We start from the raw sequence: 19,675 nt of genomic DNA, 5'->3' as shown, positions 1-19,675 counted from the left end.
TGCATCCTATTTGCAGCACTTTGCCATATTCTATCAACGGGTCGTATGTGAGGACCACATTAATTATTCGCTAGAAACATCTTAAGTACTTATTCACGACTAAGAAGCCTAAAAATTATTTTCTAACTGCAAATGATATCTGAACGGGCTAAGTTTATGGCCCATATGAACTAGAAATACTACAGTACATGCTCATTAAGGGTGATCACCGACTGATCGTAATGTTTGTAATTAAATTTGAATAGATTTGAACCTTTAGGATAGTAGAGTTTAAACCGGAGGGATATATGATAATTTTTTGAAGAGATTTTAGATATTTATATAAGACTAAAGGATTTAAAAAAAATATTTTTTAACTAGCTTTTTTTTTTGAGTGAAATTTTGGATTTTTTATATTGCAGCTAGTTGTATCACGATGGATCCATGGAGAGCACTCAATATTAAAAGAGAGGAGAAAATCGAGCGGTTCTTCTAGTTTGCTATTTACGATGGGAACTCCCTTCCTTAGCTTTCACAAATCAAACAGCTGGTGAGCCCGCAACGATGGATGGATGGTGGATGCTGAAGTCGGACCTTGAGGCAGCCCTCTTTTTCTACCAACCCCCCGTTTCCTTCGTTTATCTCATGCGGTGTCGGCGAGGAAGCCGGGGAGGAGAAGGGAAGCGGATACGGCCAAAGAAGAGGGGGCGACTATCAGAGAGGCGGACCTTCCAACCGACGACACTTTCCGTGGGACCCACTCTCACAGGGCACCAAACCGTGCCTCACGTTTCCCGTGACCACAGGATGGTGGATGTATTAGCGGTGGAATATCTCTTCGTCTTCTCCTCCTCCTCCTTTTTCTAGAAAAATTACAAATGGATCTTTGAATCAAATTTCTCGTGAAATTCTAGCTTTAATACATGTTGAGACTGAAGCCACAACATTGGCAATTTGGCATGGGCAATTACTTTAGAATCAATCCATCTAAGATTTAGAAGTAAATAGTTAAAAATAAATAGCGTATAGAAATTTCTGAAGGATACCACCCTCTATTTGGAAGGAGGTTATTTAATCTCAAATAATGATTGTGGCAAAGCTAGTTGCACTTTCTTATCTTGATTCATTTTCATAAGCATATAAAGATAACTCTAGTTATTGCTCTCAACTTTCATTATTTACTTTCATGGATTAATCTAATGGACAATTCTATAACTATCATGCATTAAAATTTATTTTGAAGATATATTAAAAATTATATGATACATGTAATGGAGGATAAGATGTGACTAAAAAATAGAGATACCCAAAAGATTCTTTCTAAAATTTGTGAATAATTGGAAAAAGACAAAAAAGCAATGAGTTAAGAGCAATTTTACTTATGATGTTTGCATATAATTATTAAAGAGCCATGGTGTTCCCTGTTTACGAGCAATTATTTGCTCCGATAGGGACTATTAAATGTAATTAATCACATTAGTATTATTATTTTATCAGTGTATTAACAAATTAATATGATTGCCAGCTAGTTAAGAAAGAATATGGGACCAGAAATCAAACCATTTCTACCAATTTTGATGAGATGGTTGACTAAGACACTACGCCAAATTTCTGATATAGGGAAGTTAAATATAAACTACCACAAAAACATGAATTCTCAAAAGAAAAGAGAGCATTTTGTCGAGAACTTAAGCGAACTTCACGAGAGATGACTTGCCTGAGAAATTGCCAGAAAGATTCCACCATCGAAAGGAAGAGAACCAAACTCTAAAATACTACGTGGCCCCCCATCCACCCCATACATGCAGGAATAAAACCAGGCTGTCCAAGAGCTGTTAAACATAACACCATTACACCGCCACGCCACCGCCTCCTTCCTAATCCTCTCTATCTACCCTCACCCCTCTTTCTTCCAGGTACTGAAGACAAGGAGAGGAGGAAAAGAAGAAGCCACCTTGTTCCCTCCTCTCCTCCAGCCATGAGCTCCTTCTTTGAGAACTTCCAAAAGGGGAGGTTCTTCCCCACCATGCCCCTTAAGGATGACCTTCCCGTCTCCCAAGACCACCAGAAGGACACCCACATGATAGGCCTCAGGAGGAGGATCTCCTCCTTCTCCGTGAGGATCCAGCCCTTGTCCTCCGCCTCCGCTGCATGGGCCTTCAGGAGGTCCGAGTCCATGCCCTCTATCGGGGAATTCACCAGCGGCCCTCTAAGAAGGTGGTGGGATTGGGGGTGGGGGTGGATCCTCTCGAGGAAGCCGACCTTCGCCCGGGACCTCGAGATGAACGAGGAGGAGACGGCAATGCTCGGATGCCGCAGCAAGGGGACCTGGCGGCACGTCTTCTACAAGGTGCGGTCGGAGTTCAGGAAGCTCGTGAGATCGAACACCTTGCCAACCACGCAGCAATTCAGGTATGATTCGTTCAGCTATGCCAAAAATTTCGATGATGGGAAGACAGGAGAGCAGTGAGGTTCGAGTTGGCGGCGACCTTTGGGACAGGTCAGGCTTCATGGTGTTCGATACATACTTCTCTTCTCTTTCTTGGAGGTGAATCATGGTGTGTCAAAGAGGAATACATAGATGAGCTGCTTAAGCATATGTTCATGTTGTCATAATTCATCACCTTATGGCTAGTGGAGATCCATGCAAGAAGAGCACATAAAGACTTCAACGATTACGGACTCGAGCAGTCTAACGGAGTTGAAGTGGTTTTAGATTGTTCAGATCTAGCATGTTTGAACGAAGAAAGAATAATTCTTCTAGAAATCATGCATGAATGTGTCATCTATATAGTCTTATTCTATTTATTTTTTTTGGATGTCAAGCAAATTCTGCAATGTTGTAGCTTCTTTTTTTTTTTTTTAATATGCGATTTTATTCCCCAATTGTGTTTGGAAAGTAGGCTTGGGCAGACAGTAACAAGTAATCTCTCTTGTCATGTTTCTCATGGCGAATTAATCCAAACTGGACCACAATTGCCCTGAATTTCGCTAGCTAACATCCACCACGTATGACTAGGGCATGTTTCAGTTCTTTATTTTTTTCCAAAGTCTGTAGATGTGAGGATCTATACAGGCTTATGTTTAGTCCCATATCGGTTATTCTCTTAGTAGATCTTGGGTACTTATACAGGATGAAAAAACTCAAATAATATCTTCCAGCTAGCAATTTAGATCCAACGTTTATGATTTATTTTCCAATATGTATTTGATTACAAGCCTAAATTTAGTAATGGAAAATCATAAAATTTGGTGCTTAAAAATCAGGATGGGCAGCAAGGACTATGTTTCGATATGTCGGCCCACTTACATCGCAAACTTTGGGAGGGATCCATCACATGAAAGGTGGGCTCTACCACAATCGATGGTACAAAGTGACATGTCACATATAAATGGTCCTGTTTGCAACCCCATGTTCATCTAATCGAAATGGATTAATTATATGCATAGATAATTAACAATCTCAACATGGTCATGAGATTCGTATGTGTACAAAAGAATTTAGGTGATGCATCCTTTTTGAGGGGGGTTGGTGGGTGGCCTCTCCATGTTGCTTGCACCAACGTTCTTCCTAAAAATTGTATTTGCTCCGAACAGACAGCATCACCAATTAACTTGCATTTGATGGGGGTCTAGGAACTCAGGTGATCAAGCCATTTTCAGTGACATCAACAATAGCCGTTGGTCTCATATCTTGCATTTGAATCATCTCGAAGAGTCAATCTTGATGCGATGAAGATTTCGTATGGTCTTTGTGATGCCTGCCTTAAACAACATTGAGTATTTTGGAGCTGAACAAGCCTCCTTTTTAAACACAAGCTGGAGAGGGGGGAGCCTGCAGATCAGATGTTCTTGTCGACGAGTTCTGGAATGCCATCTTAGGTAATACTAGATCCAATGCAACAAATTTTACTATTAAATTTGCTGAAGATGTCTCTCATTATTAGCCTTGCATTGGACGAAGCTATCTTCCTGTCCGGGGTCCTCATTTTTAGAGCTCCTTGTTGGCCACTTTGTAGTATCAATTAAGAGATGGATAACAATAGCATCCAACTGTGACTAAGTCGTGGCTCATTTCATTGTTCGGATTCCATTCTGCACCTAATGTTGGCATTAGCCTACAACTATTAGAGAAGCTAGATAGAATAATTACTTACAAGCACTGTGCGCAATAGCAAGTATATATTGTGATATCCTCGAGGGTTTCGGGTTAGGATTTACACTCATGGGGCCACTTGATAGTCCAATGCAGCATCAGTTGTTAGATATGTAATATGACTTTGTGATTAGTGCAAGTAAAATAAAATTTAAATAAAAATCTCGATTAATAGACCCATCCCAGAGAAAAAAAGGAAAAAAATGTTTCAGAATTACAGTTTCGCAAAGAAAGTAAAATCCCAATGGACAATCTCTAATACCAATATGCGTTGATATAAGGCTTTCGATTGTCGGGCCCAGCCAGCAGAATTGGATGGAAGGGTGCCACCCACCTCTACTTTACTACCTATCAAATGAAACAGTCATCGACAATTGAGATGTTTTATGTTGTCACACTGGCAATGCCTCCTGTGTCGATGATGAGTTCAAAAAAAAAAAAAAAATGCTGCATTATATAAAAGAAGAGGGGGAGACCCGGAGACAATTACTGCACAAAACCAACGACGCAAAGCGATCAGAATCCTTCGGTGGAAGTCGAAACTCTGTCGATATACCCATGCGGAGGGATCGATAAAATGTTACAAATTATGCTTGAAGGTTTAGTTTACTTTTGAACCCCATCTCCATAAGCTTCGTTAACCAGCACCAAGTCATTCACATGACAAAGGCAAGCTGGTTAGGCCTGGATTCGATTTGTATAAGGTACCACCACCTCCTCCTAGATTCATTTCTTAACCCTTGTTTGTATGATAATGCTCTCATCCCAAGCTAGCTTAAACTTTCCCTGGAACAACCAATCCAATAGTTAATCCTGCCTCCCAAATTGTTTATTAGAGTTGGGCATGGTCTAGACTGAGATGGTTAGGCCTGGCCTGTGGTTGGATTGGATTTGGCTGGAATCAAATATGTCTTTGATGTAGAGTGATTATTATTGGTGAGATCAGATTTACCATTGAGCTGAAGGACCAATCCAACCACAAAGCAGCATGCACAGAGATGGACAAAAAGAAAAAGAGTGCAATACAAATGTCTCTCTCCGTGCTGCATCATGGTGGATCTGGTCCAAATAAAAATTTATTATTCCTTCTGCTTTTACTAGTGTTTTTTGAGCAGCCGAACCACCACAATATATATATATACATATATATATATATATATACATATACATATATATATATATACATATACATATATATATATATACACATATACATATATATATATATATATATATATATATATATATATATATATACACACACATATACATATATATATATATACACACATATACATATATATATATATATACACATATACATATATATATATATATATATATATATATATATATATATATATATATATATATATATATATATATATATATATATATATATATATTCCATAGGACCTAGCCAGCTTAAGTTGCACCCCAAAGTTCAATTTGGCACCAGCTATCTCGTCTTCACACACGCTGTAGCAAACGCTGTATCTTGTTTGCCGTGGAACAGGCCATCCGAACTCGGCTGCCTTAATTACGAAGGCAGAACCCGGGGCCTATTCCGGCTCCCGTCAACCGCTTGGCGCCATTTCGCCCCCATTCTATAACTTCTCCGCTTCTTCCCCTTCCCTTTTCGTCCCACAGCGAGTAGCGGCGACGAGAGCGAGAGATGGGTAGAGGAGAGCGCGAGGGCGGCGGGCTGAAGACGGCGCTGTTGGTCGCCGGAGGGCTGGTGCTCGGCTGGCTGACGATGGAGACGGCCTTCAAACCTTTCCTTGATCGCGTCCGCGGCTCCATCGCCCGCTCCGATCCCGCCAGGGACCCCGACGACGACGCCGACGGGTCCTCCGGAGTCAACGTATCCGACGAGGACGAGAAGGCCGAGGTAGTAGCGAAATCTGATTAGATCGTGTTCATCCATCGTACTTCGGTTAGGGTTGTGGATCCGCGAGGGCTTTTAATGTTTAGAAAAAAAAGTAATAATTTAATGTACGAAGTGCTTCCTTGTTGACTTGCAGTGGTTATGGGATAATGCGATCTGGATTTCTATTCTCACTTTAATTTTGCAATGAGCCGTTGATGTTTTGATTAGTTGGAATTGGTTTAGTTTTTTTGTCTAGAATGTGTTTGTTCTTTTGAGCATCAAGAATGACGCGTTTTTTTTAAGTCTTTGAGCAGCGCGCCGCGCTTTCTTTTCCCACGCTTTTGGACAAGCGGATTTGCAACATTGGAAAGCTTGGAGAGACTTTGGTGTAAATAGGTGTCATACTGGAAAATGATGTCAAGACGAGAGAGTCTTGGTGCAAAAATGAGGACTTCCAAGTGTGTGAAGAGGGATGAAGGTAGGCTTTGAGAAATATACGTGGATAAAATACTCGAAGTCGGTAGTTTCCGGCGGAAACTTATTTGGTTTGCCTTTGATTCTGTAATGCTATTGTATTCGTAGGGGATTATTCCCTGGAAACCTGGTAAGGAGGTTATGGGGAGTGGATGCTTGCAAATGCTTTAGGGAAAGGGTGAAGTGATGAGGGCAATAGCCGTTTGTTGTTGCTGTTTTGGGACTCTGAATGACTAAAGGTGAGGGAGATAACCTGATTCAAGGCAATATATTGTTGTTACTATCTGTTTACCTATATTGCTGGAAATATAGGACTTGTCAGGGTTGGGGAAGAAGATACTATGGCCAATCTTATTCCCTTTATCAGCAGAATCCTCCATTTCTAATTGACAATTGAAGCACCTCTAATTTGTTAGATGGCCTTCAAGGTGAAAATTGCGCATGTATTTATTTATCCAAAGCCCCCTTTCAGCAATGCTTATTTCTTTCATGCTCAGAAATGAAAAGAGGAGCTTTTGGGAACAAAGGGGTTGTTAAATATTTCAAGCAATGCATTTCATACACAGCAGAACCCCTAGATTTGAAGTGCAGGAGCTTTTGGCTTCTTTTTGTCTAAATTCGAACATCGAACTGTCCTAATTTCATTCACACGGCCGCGAGACAGAGATTATGAATTAGGTTCGAAATTACTCTGTTGCTATTGATTGAAATTGTAATGAAGTTAAAATTTTATTGAGGGTGGGCAGAAGGTTCTTCTTGCAGAGAGTTCAATCTAAATTATAATAAATGGAGCTTGTGTCAGGACTTTCTTTCTTCACCTTGAGTTCATTCGGTTTGCACTATCAAGGTTTGGGCATGGCAGGCAGTGAAATGGTGGCTGGGCATGGAAGCCTTGCACTCTCCACATTGGAGTTGCGTGCCTGGATTAATGTTGGTATCTCAATTGATTCTTCAGTGTATAAGATGTTTTCTGTATTATAGTGATTTCTTTTGGGAAAAGAAAAGATCAACCATCGTGTCTTTGGTGAGAAAACCCTTTAGGGCTTGTTTGGTTCGTGGAAAGCATTTTTCCTTCTATAAATATGATTCCTGAAAAGAATATTCCTAGGAAGAGAATGCCTAAAAATGTACTTTTGGTATGTTTGGTTAAATATGAAAAAGTGACAGATTTGAATGCTTAAGTTTGATTGATCATTCACTTTTTGGGAAAAGTTATATGTAATTCCTATTATACTTTTAATAAAAATTAGATCTTTAATGTCTCTTTAATGCTGAAGGGCTTTTTTGGGAAAAAATAAAGATGGAGTGATTTCTGCTTCATGAGAAAGTAATTTTTCCATATTTCTCATGGAAAAAACTTTTCCATGAAATATGGGAATCATATTTCCATAAAAATACAACTTTTTCATCTTTCTCCTTTGAAAACTCCAACCAAATAAGAGGCATCTCATTACTTTTCCGTTGACCACACTTTTTCGAGCCCTTAAAAATTTAGTGGCATTAAAAATTGCGACAAACGGAAAAACAAATATAAACAAATATATGCTGAGAGGTATATCGTGGAGTAACTTTTAATTAACCTGGGTAATGATGTGACTGACAATCCGTTCGGGCTTGAATTACTATGAGAATTATCAGCTTTTATTCCGGGGCAAAATCAACCTCTCTGCTACAAATTTTATTACTAAAGAACAACACTTCGCTAATGGTCTTTCAGTGAATAAAAATAAATAAATAAAACTCGAAAACAGAAAGAACAAAACATACTCCATCGAAAAAAAAAAGAAAAAGAAAAGCATAAAGGATAAGGAAATTGCCTAAAAGAAGAGAAATATTTGCATCATTTTGAGTTTTGAGTCAGCTTCAAAGGAGGACTATGGACAACATCATTTTAATTGGACCAAACTTTTCATCTGTATTCTTATATAAGTATATGTCTACTAATACAATACAATACAACAGCAGCAAAGACGGTCATTATTTTTATTCTCAAAAATTTTCTTTCTTTCTTTTTTTTGCTGTATTTGACTTTGGATCCAGGATAGAACCCATTTTATTAAAATCAATTAGATATCTAATGAGATGAAGTAAATTACGCCTTCCATCCTAGTTCGCTTAAATTATGTGGCTCATGCGTCCAGGGAACAGTAGGGCTATGTTCTTCTGGCGGGAGCTATTCATTTGCGCACTGATTCTGTCCTCGTTGCTGAAGTGGCAGCTGCTTGGGAGCGTCTCAATGGTGCTCCGATCACATTTTCATGCCATTTGCGTCGCTCGAGGAGGTTCATCCTCTATCATGTCTCGAATCTCATGAATCCTCCTCCAACCATCCTTTGCACCGGTGCGTTAAACAAGCTGCTAAATTATTTCAAACTTCCATCTCTCTGGAATTTTTCGAGAAGGAGACCAAGCTGCCGATTTGACTTCCTAGCTATGTGCATGGCAACGTCCGCAGATACTTGCACCGGGTTCAGCGATTTCCTTTCTTTCTTGCTGTACCTGGCAGCTCTTGATGCCACTGGCTCTATGTTTCCTCGTGATTGACCATTTCTCGACCCCCTTACCCCAAGAACAAGAAAGAGAAGGAAGCTTCTCTTCTCTGAATTTACATGATAACATGCGATATCCCGCAGCTGAAGATAGTTTAGGTTCTTGTCTTCTTGATGAGAAAAACTCACTAGTCTACCTTTCTCTGTTTCCTTGATCACTTGTGGTTGATTTCTAAACATGAAATGTTCACTTCAACAGAACTAGACCCATGAGTTTTTCTGAGTCTCTTCTGCCACATCAATCTTCTAGCCTTCTCAACACCTTCCCACCTTCCCGCCCCTGCATATATATTGGAAATGAGCGCATAGATTCCGCTTCCCTGAGGATCAAACTCCATTATCTGATTTCCTATTCGTTCTGCCAAATCGACGTTCCCGTGGATCTCACAACCACTCAAAATACTCCCCCAGATCATTACACTTGGTTGATATGGCATCAACTTCACCAACCTCTCAGCCTCCTCCAAGCGCCCGGCCCGACTCAATAGATCGACTACACATCCATAGTGCTCCATCATCGGTCTGATGCCATAATCACTTCTCATAGATTCAAAGTATTTGTAACCCTCATCGACCATTCCTGCATGGCTGCAAGCAGTCAGTACTCCTATAAACGTAATATGATCAGGAGCAACTCCTTCCTGTTGCATCTCTCTGAATACATCCACAGCTTCCATGCCATGGCCGTGCATCGCCAAGCATATGATCATACTAGTCCATGCCAAGACATCCCTCTCTTCTAAGCTACCAAAAATCTGGAATGCCCTTTGTGCGTCCCCGGTCTTTGCATACATATCCATAAGGGAAGTAGAAATAGCAACATCTTTGCCACCCCCCGTCTTCTCCACGTAAGCATGGATCCCCTGACCCAAAACCATAGCTCCATTCTCAGCACAAGCACCCAACAAGCCCAGCAGAGTCACCTTGTCCGGTCTCATGCCTGCAGTACACATCTCTTTAAAGAGTTGGAAGACTTCATTCGACCGGCCGTACTGGTTATAAGCACCGATCATTGTGTTCCAGGACACTTCATTTCTCTGAGGCATTTTTTCGAACATCTCTCTTGCGGTCTTCAAGCTGCCGCAACGAGCATACATATCTAACAGTGCGGAGGCAAGAACGACGTTCGACCTCGTCGGGTCGATCCCCAGCTGATGCAGTCGACGATGGACCCATCTTCCCGTCTCCAGATCCCGGCTCTGAGCACAAGCAACAAGAACATGAACCATGGTGATCTCATTCGGCACCACTCCTTCAAGCTCCATCACCCTGAACATTCTGATCGCTTCAGTAGGCTGAGCGTTGTCGACATAGCCTGCAATCATCGTCGTCCAGCTGACCACATTTCGATTCGTCGCCTTCTCGAACAAACGCCTCGCCAAGTCCATATCGCCGGAGGAAGCATGCATATGTATCAGACTACTGAAGACGTACACGTCGGCCTCGTAACCGGTTTTGGTCGCGCGGCCGTGGATGCACCGGCCGGAGCGGTGGTCGGAGATTCTCGCACATGCTTTGAGTGCAAAGGGATACGTGAAGTTGTCCGGCGACAAGCCGGAGTACAGCATGTCTCTGTACATGGAGAGAGCGGCCTCCGGTTGGTCGCTGCCGGAGAGGCCTCTGATCATGGAGTTCCAGATGTAGGTGGTGGGGCGATCGATTTGGAGGAAGATGGAGCGGGCGTAGCTCATGTCTCCAGTCTCGGCATCGGCGCAGAAGTCCATAAGGCGGCTCAGGGGAACGACGTCGCCGATGAGTGCCGTGATGATCATCAGGCCCTGCAGCTGCTTGAGCTGCCTCATGCTTCGGCAACCTTCTATCAGAGGGAGGATGGTGTGTTTTGTTACCATAGATTTTGTCTCTAGTTTTCGATCTCTTGGGAGTGGGAAGGGTGGGTATCGCCACAAAATTAAATCCAGCACCGCTCGACCAGATCTCAGACTGCAGTTTGGTTGGATTGAATTGGGTAGACAGCCAACATATATCCAACCTGGGGACCGGTTGTATCTTTCGCCCGAAAGAAGGATTCACCTTCCTTCACGCAAATCACCGTTGGATCATCCGCTGACGCTTTACTAGCTGTGCAGACGGACAAGTGATGGCGATCGCAAAGCTTTGAGAGCTGTGCGGTTGGTAATCCAGCGTTGGCTTCGCACGAAGGAAGCTATCTCCATCCAACCTCTCTTCTATAATATCCGTCCCGAATGCGAGAGCCGATCGTAGGCTGGATTTCGACGCAGAAAATATTAAATTTTAAATAAATTCTGTTAGAAGCCCGGCTGTAAATAAATATAATTTAAGTCTGAAACCTGATTTATGATTAGCTCTAAATACGACCACCCGACTTTGGCTCTGAAATTTCTAATCCAAACTAAACCCTTGCTGATTTAAACCTGATGCGGGGTCGGAACCCCGACACCAGCCCGCACACCGGACGAGCAGGGAAAGCATCCGCGTCCTCCCCGAGGTATTGTCCGCTCTGGGATTGCCGCTTCGGGTCTGCGGGAGGTCGCCCAGGGCCGTGGCCCAATGACAGTCCCGAGCCCTGCCGGCGCGGGGGTCCGCGGAGGTACTACCCCTACCCTCACGGTTTTGTCCCACAAAAGGGCCCTCGGTAAGAAGAGGTGTTTGCACCCCCCATTTAAGGCACAGACCTTTCCGCTGATTATCCGATGTGGGACTAAACTGGGAACCCCATCCCACAACACAGCCCCCCGAGCGGGAAGGTCTGTGCGTGGCCGGGGCCCTTCCTCTAGCGCCATCTGATGCGGGGTTGGAACCCCGACACCAGCCCGCACACCGGACGAGCAGGGAAAGCATCCGCGTCCTCCCCGAGGTATTGTCCGCTCTGGGATTGCCGCTTCGGGTCTACGGGAGGTCGCCCAGGGCCGTGGCCCAATGACAGTCCCGAGCCCTGCCGGCGCGGGGGTCCGCGGAGGTACTACCCCTACCCTCACGGTTTTGTCCCACAAAAGGGCCCTCGGTAAGAAGAGGTGTTTGCACCCCCCATTTAAGGCACAGACCTTTCCGCTGATTATCCGATGTGGGACTAAACTGGGAACCCCATCCCACAACACAGCCCCCCGAGCGGGAAGGTCTGTGCGTGGCCGGGGCCCTCCTCTAGCGCCATCTGATGCGGGGTCGGAACCCCGACACCAGCCCGCACACCGGACGAGCAGGGAAAGCATCCGCGTCCTCCCCGAGGTATTGTCCGCTCTGGGATTGCCGCTTCGGGTCTGCGGGAGGTCGCCCAGGGCCGTGGCCCAATGACAGTCCCGAGCCCTGCCGGCGCGGGGGTCCGCGGAGGTACTACCCCTACCCTCACGATTTTGTCCCACAAAAGGGCCCTCGGTAAGAAGAGGTGTTTGCACCCCCCATTTAAGGCACAGACCTTTCCGCTGATTATCCGATGTGGGACTAAACTGGGAACCCCATCCCACAACAAAACCTTTTTTGTGTCTAGCATTAGCTTATCAATTGAGCTAGTATCAACTTCTCTTCTATAACCTCTCTAAAACATGACCATCCTGAATGATGGCGCTGATCAAAAGTTGAATTTCAACCTAAAAAATATTATGTTTTAAATAAATTCTATTTGACTAAAAATGAATATAGTTTAAGTCTAAAATTTGACCTACAACCAGCTCTAAATATGACCACCCTACTTGACTCAAGAATTTCTAATCCAAACTTAACCCCTGCTGATTTAAACTTTTTTGGCGTCTAGCATTAGCTTATCAATGGAGCCGGTACTTTTTTTTTCTCTTTTTGGAGCCATATTAAGTGTTGCACTACGACACTAAGCCCATCATCACCATGATAATGCCAGTCCAAAATGACCTGCAACATCGCGGCAGTTGGAGGCATATTTTTATTATGCCCTTGGAAAATATATAAATGATTCTATGGTTCATGACTGTAAAAAAGCGGTGAGAAAGGAGATGGCATGAATAGTACATCAAATGGGTATTAATTAGATATTGTTGTTTTTAATTTTTAAAAATCAATTCGATTTGTGGCTAATTGACTTTGGAAGGGTCGTTGACATGCTCGAGTCAAGCTAAGGGACGCCCATGAGCTAGCTCTGCACCAAACCGAAAACCTTTTGGTATCTTCTAAAATTTAGGTCGCTGGCTATCACGAGTTCCAACATTTTATTTATTTGCAGGTGAAAATAATACTCATCAAGCAACGTCATACTCCTGAGATCACAAGGGTTGAATATCCAAGATGGTGGCCTTTAATCCACTGATAAATAGATAAATAAACACCTAAAGCAGTGCATCAGCATACCTTATTTGTTCTAATAAAACTCATGTATGGCATGGTTGTTGCACTTTGGGAGACTTGGAATTGAAGATTTGAACTATATCATTCAATAATTATTAACCTTCTTGATATAGTTACTTTTGTCACATTGGCCCTTGCACAAATTTTGTCACCCTTACTTCAGGTATACGTCATCACCATACAGAAAGTTAAAAGATGACTTATCTTGAATCTTCATTTGTTCATTTAAGTACTTTTAATTTTTAGTTGGAACAAATGGAAGCTTAAATTCTATTTGAGCGGCATAATTAGTTATTCGTCGCTTATAGTTTCGCTTAATTATGCTAATCCACCACTACTAAGCCAATCAAGTATAGAAGTTATTCATAAGAAAATCCTAGCTTGTAACTAATCAAGCCAATTTTGGCACTAAAATATATATCATGCAAGCTTCGCTAGTTAGAAAATCCTCTTGATATTGGGAAGAACATGTTATATATCCCCTTTTTTTTAATTCCAGTGATTTATGCAATTCTTTCAAGCACAAGGGTTGAATAGTTCTGAAAGGATCAGCTTTAATTTTGCTCCAGCTGCAGGGCAAATCATCATATCTAACAAGAAAATGCAAATTAAGGATCTTATTGATCATGATACCTTCCTAACTCACTCTATGGGTAGGTTTAAAATTATCTCAAAGCACATAATTTTTAAAAATACTTCAAAAAATTAGTATATATTTATACATTGATTTTCAAAGAAAGGACTTGTGGCATTTCTAAGTATATATTCATTATTGTAAACTTCGATGCAAGAGTCAAGCACAATGAAAATTCGATACCGAAAAGAAAAAAAATATGGAGAAAAGTTGGATGATACTAATTTTCTCAGATATCACACAAGAAATTAATTTACCATGGCCAATACGCAAGTATTTTGCTGAACCACTTGAGAAGCCACTCTGGCTTATGGATGTAAGATGTTCTGAATAGACCTCAACATATAGAAAGGAACTCTAATCTGATACCTGTTGCTAGATTACCTTCTAGTAGTGGGATCTCCATATATTAAGGTTATAACCCACTAGACTTTGGCACATGAAATACATGTAAATAGTGTTATGAATGGTCGTGATCCTCCAACTTTCCTGAATATTTTCGTTATCACATAAGTTGTACACTTGTACGTAAAGTATAAAATAAAAGAAATTGAACGAGGCAATAAGATACTTCAAGAAAAGTGAACAAAGCCTCATGCACAATACTTTTAAAGTCCATCCTACAAACGTCCAACAGAAATTTTTTTTTGAAAAAATGAATAAATAAACACCAGAGAAGATGAAACCAGAATGCTATATAGATCAGGTGACATATTAGCTGTCAATTAGCCAGACCTTTTATAACAACACAGAACCTCATCCAAAAAAGTTAGCCAGAAGGTATTTTTTGGGTTCTTTAATCCTATATAAGTATCCAAAATCTATCCAACAAATAACCGATGTGGAACTAAACATACGCTCGCACAGAGATCCTCACATACTCCTCCATTCAAGTCCTGACGTTCTCGTCAGAGTTCAAATCTAATCACAAATCCCACGATCGGCTCATGGTCAGCTCCAATGGATCCGTGCTGCAATGTCTTCTAGTCTACATAGGTTATGGGTTGGATCCGCTCTGATATCATTTGTAACAATATAGGACATCACCCAAAATGGCTAGTCGGAAGATATTATTTGGATTTCTTAATCTTGTAGAAGTACCTAAAATCTATTCAACAAATAATCGATGTAAAACTAAACACACGTCTATACGGATCCTCACATCGTGTCTCAGTATAAAGATGCATTTCCTCTGCACTGTGTTTCTTAAGGAAAAAAAAAAAAAAGAAAAAGAAAGAAGGAAGAAGCAGCCCTTGGGCATTCCTCGTTTCGACAGCTGGCTCTTAACCTTCCGTCACGGAACGGCCCGCCGCGTCACCCATGGGAGTTTGATAGCTGGTTCGCACTGAAAGAAGGATATGCTGTCCCACGGCCACCGCGTGGAAGGATACGCTGTCCCGCGGGATATCGTCAGCAGGCGCGCATCTCGTGCGCGCTCACGGCGGTCGTTGAACGCGGACTTGGCCACATGGGCCCCACTCACGTGCGGCATCGGACAGTCGGTTTTGCACGGAAAATCCGGATCACGACCTCCCATCCGTGGAGCCATCAGCCGGCCTCTTAGTGCTTGCTTAACTCCTCCCTAAATTGCAGCACAATAAAAAAGTAAATATTCCTTTTTCCAAAAATTATTGGAGTAGAAAATTTTGCTGATTTTTTATTAAACCATCCTAAATAATGAGACTTTGATGAGAATCACAACTATAATATTTTTTAAACTTATGAAGAAAGATGAAAATTGCAAAGGAAGCTTGGCGAAAGTTTTTTATTTAGTAGTATCTTTTTTTGTTTATGTCATATACAATGATACGGGGGCAAAAGGAGTAGTGGTTCTATCTTTATTTTTTATCTTATCTTAAAAAAAAGATAGTAAGAATTTTTGATTAAAAGAATAAAATTAGAGCCATGAATTATAATTCAAAGTATGTGGCATTATTCATTAGAAAACGAGCATCCAAAAGTTTGCTTAGATGAAAAATTTCACTGACAAAGTTTATTCATACAATTCTACCCTCATGAATTTGAATACAAGTAGTGAGAATTCTGCTAATATTGCTTTCTTGTATGTAAATATTAAAAACTTTTATATTAAATGTCTCTTGCACTGATAAAGAAAAAAAAACTAATCTTTCACCTCAAAATTATAATACATATGTATGGAGAGTCTAAAGACACTCATTCAAACCTTTGATTGATGAGATAATGCTGAAGTAGGAAAAGAATAAATATAAGAGCTTTGTTAAAATAGTGGATAAATGATAACAATAAAGGTTTGCCGGTCATGCTTGTATGCAAACAAATGGCAACATAGGATTCACAAAGCTAACCGTTCAAATGGATAAGAAAAGGTTTAGCTGTTGGGATGTGACACATTGATGACCATACAAGAGGGGAAAACAAAGACTACAAGGGGACAGCTTCAAAAGATAACTTGAGAAGATAGTTTAATGGTTGGAGTATGACTAAGGGGATAGCCAACTTGAGAAGATAGTTTAATGGTTGGAGTATGACTAATTATCATCGCGTATGTGCTACTTAGGTTATTTAAATAACCATTTGGCCTAATCATCCTTTTAAAATTTTTTAGGTTTGTGAGGAATGCAGGGAGTTGATGGAGCGGAAAAGAACATGAGCACCCAAAGATGAGAAGAAATCGAATGGTGAGACATCACATAGCAAATGAAATATCCCTAGGTTAGCCCTCCTCATTCAACTAGTGATATATAAATGATAAGATTAATAATATTTCAAGTCGAGTCATAACTCAAGAATGGGACTCGCTCCTTTTATATATTGTATTGGCTCGGCGAATTAATTATGCCTTAAACCCGCAGAAGGCCCAAATCTGGTGAGTTTTGGAGCTAGTATTTCTAGAAATTATATGAAATTTTGGGGTGGTACCAAGGATGGAATTTTGGGGAGAGTTGGTATGTTGGGAACCCAAGAACATGGATGTTCGCATGATTGCCTCCCATGCAAGCTCAAGCAATCCTGCCCTACTCAGATACATGGACTGTTTAGTGGAATCTAGGAATCGAGGTATGCCGAGAATCCAAATGACATATATAGCCTTTGATGACAAGGTCATCAGCTTGTTTAGCCATAGGTATATGACTCGGTTACCCATCGAAAACTACTATGCTTGACATCTAATATAATTGACTTGATTCAACCACTTCATATAATGTAGTCTCAAAAGAAAAGGAACTCTTAAATGAGTTTGAGAAGCTTGCAAGATGAAAATTATAGCTAGGATGAAGACTTCTTGGCAGCAGAGAAATTAATATTTTCAACATGATCAGTACGTAGGGTTTTGTATGTGGCAATTTGGTTTTGTTTTTCAACCATGCAGCTTGAAAAGCTTCATCCTTATCTTAGGACACGCTGGCTAAAGCTATCTTTCTTAGTTGATGAGCTAATAGTCACCCTCATTAATATCTAACAATTTGCAGGAACTTCAAACATAGCCCTAATGATCCCAAAGAGTTGGGAGAAAGCTCTAGTTATAGTTCTAGAAGATCGGTTATCCGTCACACTATGATCAACCTATTTTATCCTAGCTTGATCAAATATCATGATCAGATCCAAGTCGAGCGAAGTTGAAATGCTGAATGAATTCTTAGTTCAAAAGTTACATCATAATTAGGTTGATGCAACTCAATCAGACCCATTTGATCCCTACCGAACTACAATCAAGGCATCAATCCTCCATAAGGGTGTTTTTTTTAAAGCATGCTTTAGAGTTTAAATTACTTGAAAATTAAAGTAGGATAGGAAAATAACCCTATCATTCTTTTTGTTTTTTTTTCTCCAAATTATGCTTAATTATGTGCTTGTAGGGTGTAAGGAAACTCTTCGTTCCCTTTTGTGTGCATCGACTTCTCCTTGTTGTCAGACCCCAGAGTTCACCCAATCCTTGCCTCCAACCGACATTGCTTTCTTCACCCCCATTACTCTTCCCCTCCCACACTAAAATATAAACTTCTGATCTCCCATCTATATAAACCCCTTCTCCATTGCACCTCAACTAAGCTCTCCTCTCTCCCTTTCCCCCACATCTACAAGTGCAACTCCCTCCGAACGTTATTTATTCCTCTACCGAGTTCCCTTCCGCCCCCAACTAGAAGTTCCAACCCCGTTGCCCGCCATCTTTTATGCTTCCAAGTGCAAGTCATCATGGAGGAGTTCATGAATTCTAAGGAGCGTGCGGCGCTGCAACCACGACCTCCGGCGCTTGCCATGCACGACAACTCGCATGCGATCACGAAGCTCAAGCCAGAGATAAGAATTGTACACATATTTGCGCCGGAGATAATAAAGACCGACGCTGCCAATTTCCGGGAGCTCGTGCAGAGGCTCACCGGGAAGCCCACAAAGAGAACTGGAGCTAAGAAGAAGAAGAGGAGGACTCCTCCCGTGACGATTAATGGAGAGGCGGTGAGAAGGTGCAAGCGATTCGATGTTGTGGGATCTCGGCAGGAGCTTGAGGATTCGGGGTGTCGAGAAGTAGTAAAGAGGGAGGCGGAGGAGGAGAAGGTGGAGAGGGAGCTGTGCGTGGAGAGCAGCTCAGGTGGTTTCCTTCGCGACATGGGAGAAATTGATCATGGATTTCTCCAAGGTCTCAGTGATCTTCCTTTGCTTCCTTTAAGTTCATCTCACATGGATGTGATGATTGGTGAGGCAACTGCTCCGTAGGAAAAAGTTGGAGCAATAGGAGTCTGGATCACGAATTCTCCCTTTCTTCTTCTTTTAATGGTTTGGGATTGGGCTTTGAGATTAATGCAAGGAAAATATGGGTAGTTTTTCATTAAATTTTTCTTCTCTTTTTTTGAACTGTAAATCTTTATGCAGCATGCTAATGTTATATTGCTTATTTTGGAGTTTCCTCTGGTCGAAATCATAGAAGATGTGAAGCTCCATTATTATAATTATTTTGGGTGGGTGGGGTGAGAGATTTCTGAGAGTTGAAGTTGCTCAAGGCAACCGAGGGGTCTTGCCTTTTGACCTTTTAAGATTGAGACCTCTCTTCCGTCCTTCAGTAGTTTTAGGTCTATGTGTTCCCAATCTTGCCATCTGGTTGCCTCTTTGTGGTGAATCTCAACTAGTTGGCCGGGTCCTCACGTAACCTTTTGGTTGGACGGGCCGACATTAAGAAACTCTTTTTATACTTGGAAAAATTACAGTGGGAATGCTGGTTTTGAGTTTGAAACCGGAAAACCTCCCGAGAGCGCCGGCCGGGGCGGCCAACCAACCGAACCAAATAGAAAGTTTTGCTAGGGCCGGTGCGATCCGAAAAGTTAACGCAACTCATATTCGACTAGCAGTTAGCAGAATTGGATTTGGACTAAAATGGTATGAATCATAAACAGATCCACCAATTTAAATTGTTTGATTATCAGATTAGGCTCAGGTTTTAACTTCTTAATCCGTTTAACCCATTTAATAATTAGATTGAATTGGGTTAAACATATTACTTATTCATTAAATAAGTTAATAGAACAGATTAAGCAGGTTTATCCTCAACATGTATTTACCTCAATTTGACATATTTATTAAACATAGCACGATTTCAAATCTGAATATACCATTTTAAATAAACAAATAATCTGATCCATCATGCTTAATCTGTTTAATTAATAGATAAATATATTGACATACATGTCCATGCCTATATATCTCATTTTTTAAATTATAAAAAGGAAAAATCAAGTAAAAGTAACAGT

At 41.3% G+C, this 19,675-nt stretch overlaps 4 protein-coding genes across 4 annotated transcripts; 3 read left to right on the top strand and 1 right to left on the bottom strand.

Moving 5' to 3' along the window:
* The first annotated feature begins 1,755 nt into the window (after positions 1–1,755).
* On the top strand, positions 1,756–2,787 carry LOC103713939 (uncharacterized). The gene has a single exon (XM_088707229.2). The coding sequence runs from the start codon at positions 1,958–1,960 to the stop codon at positions 2,447–2,449; it is 492 nt and encodes a 163-aa protein (XP_088563355.1). The 5' UTR covers positions 1,756–1,957; the 3' UTR covers positions 2,450–2,787.
* A 3,023-nt stretch (positions 2,788–5,810) lies between these two features.
* LOC108511564 (outer envelope membrane protein 7) lies at positions 5,811–6,196 on the top strand. The gene has a single exon (XM_017844636.4). It carries the CDS (start codon positions 5,811–5,813, stop codon positions 6,045–6,047), a length of 237 nt encoding a protein of 78 aa, XP_017700125.2. The 3' UTR covers positions 6,048–6,196.
* A 136-nt stretch (positions 6,197–6,332) lies between these two features.
* MEF19 (mitochondrial editing factor 19) lies at positions 6,333–11,179 on the bottom strand. Its single transcript, XM_008803618.6, has one exon. The coding sequence runs from the start codon at positions 10,876–10,878 to the stop codon at positions 9,184–9,186; it is 1,695 nt and encodes a 564-aa protein (XP_008801840.3). The 5' UTR covers positions 10,879–11,179; the 3' UTR covers positions 6,333–9,183.
* Positions 11,180–18,128: 6,949 nt separating this feature from the next.
* On the top strand, positions 18,129–18,647 carry LOC103715838 (VQ motif-containing protein 25-like). Its single transcript, XM_088707917.1, has one exon. It carries the CDS (start codon positions 18,129–18,131, stop codon positions 18,645–18,647), a length of 519 nt encoding a protein of 172 aa, XP_088564043.1.
* Positions 18,648–19,675: the final 1,028 nt, after the last annotated feature.

This window comes from Phoenix dactylifera, chromosome 11, assembly GCF_051530095.1.
Source record: "Phoenix dactylifera cultivar Ajwa chromosome 11, Ajwa_hap1_PhDact_Kaust_v1.1, whole genome shotgun sequence".
Taxonomy (NCBI): Eukaryota; Viridiplantae; Streptophyta; class Magnoliopsida; order Arecales; family Arecaceae; genus Phoenix; species Phoenix dactylifera.
This window is presented reverse-complemented; position numbering and strand designations above follow the sequence as displayed.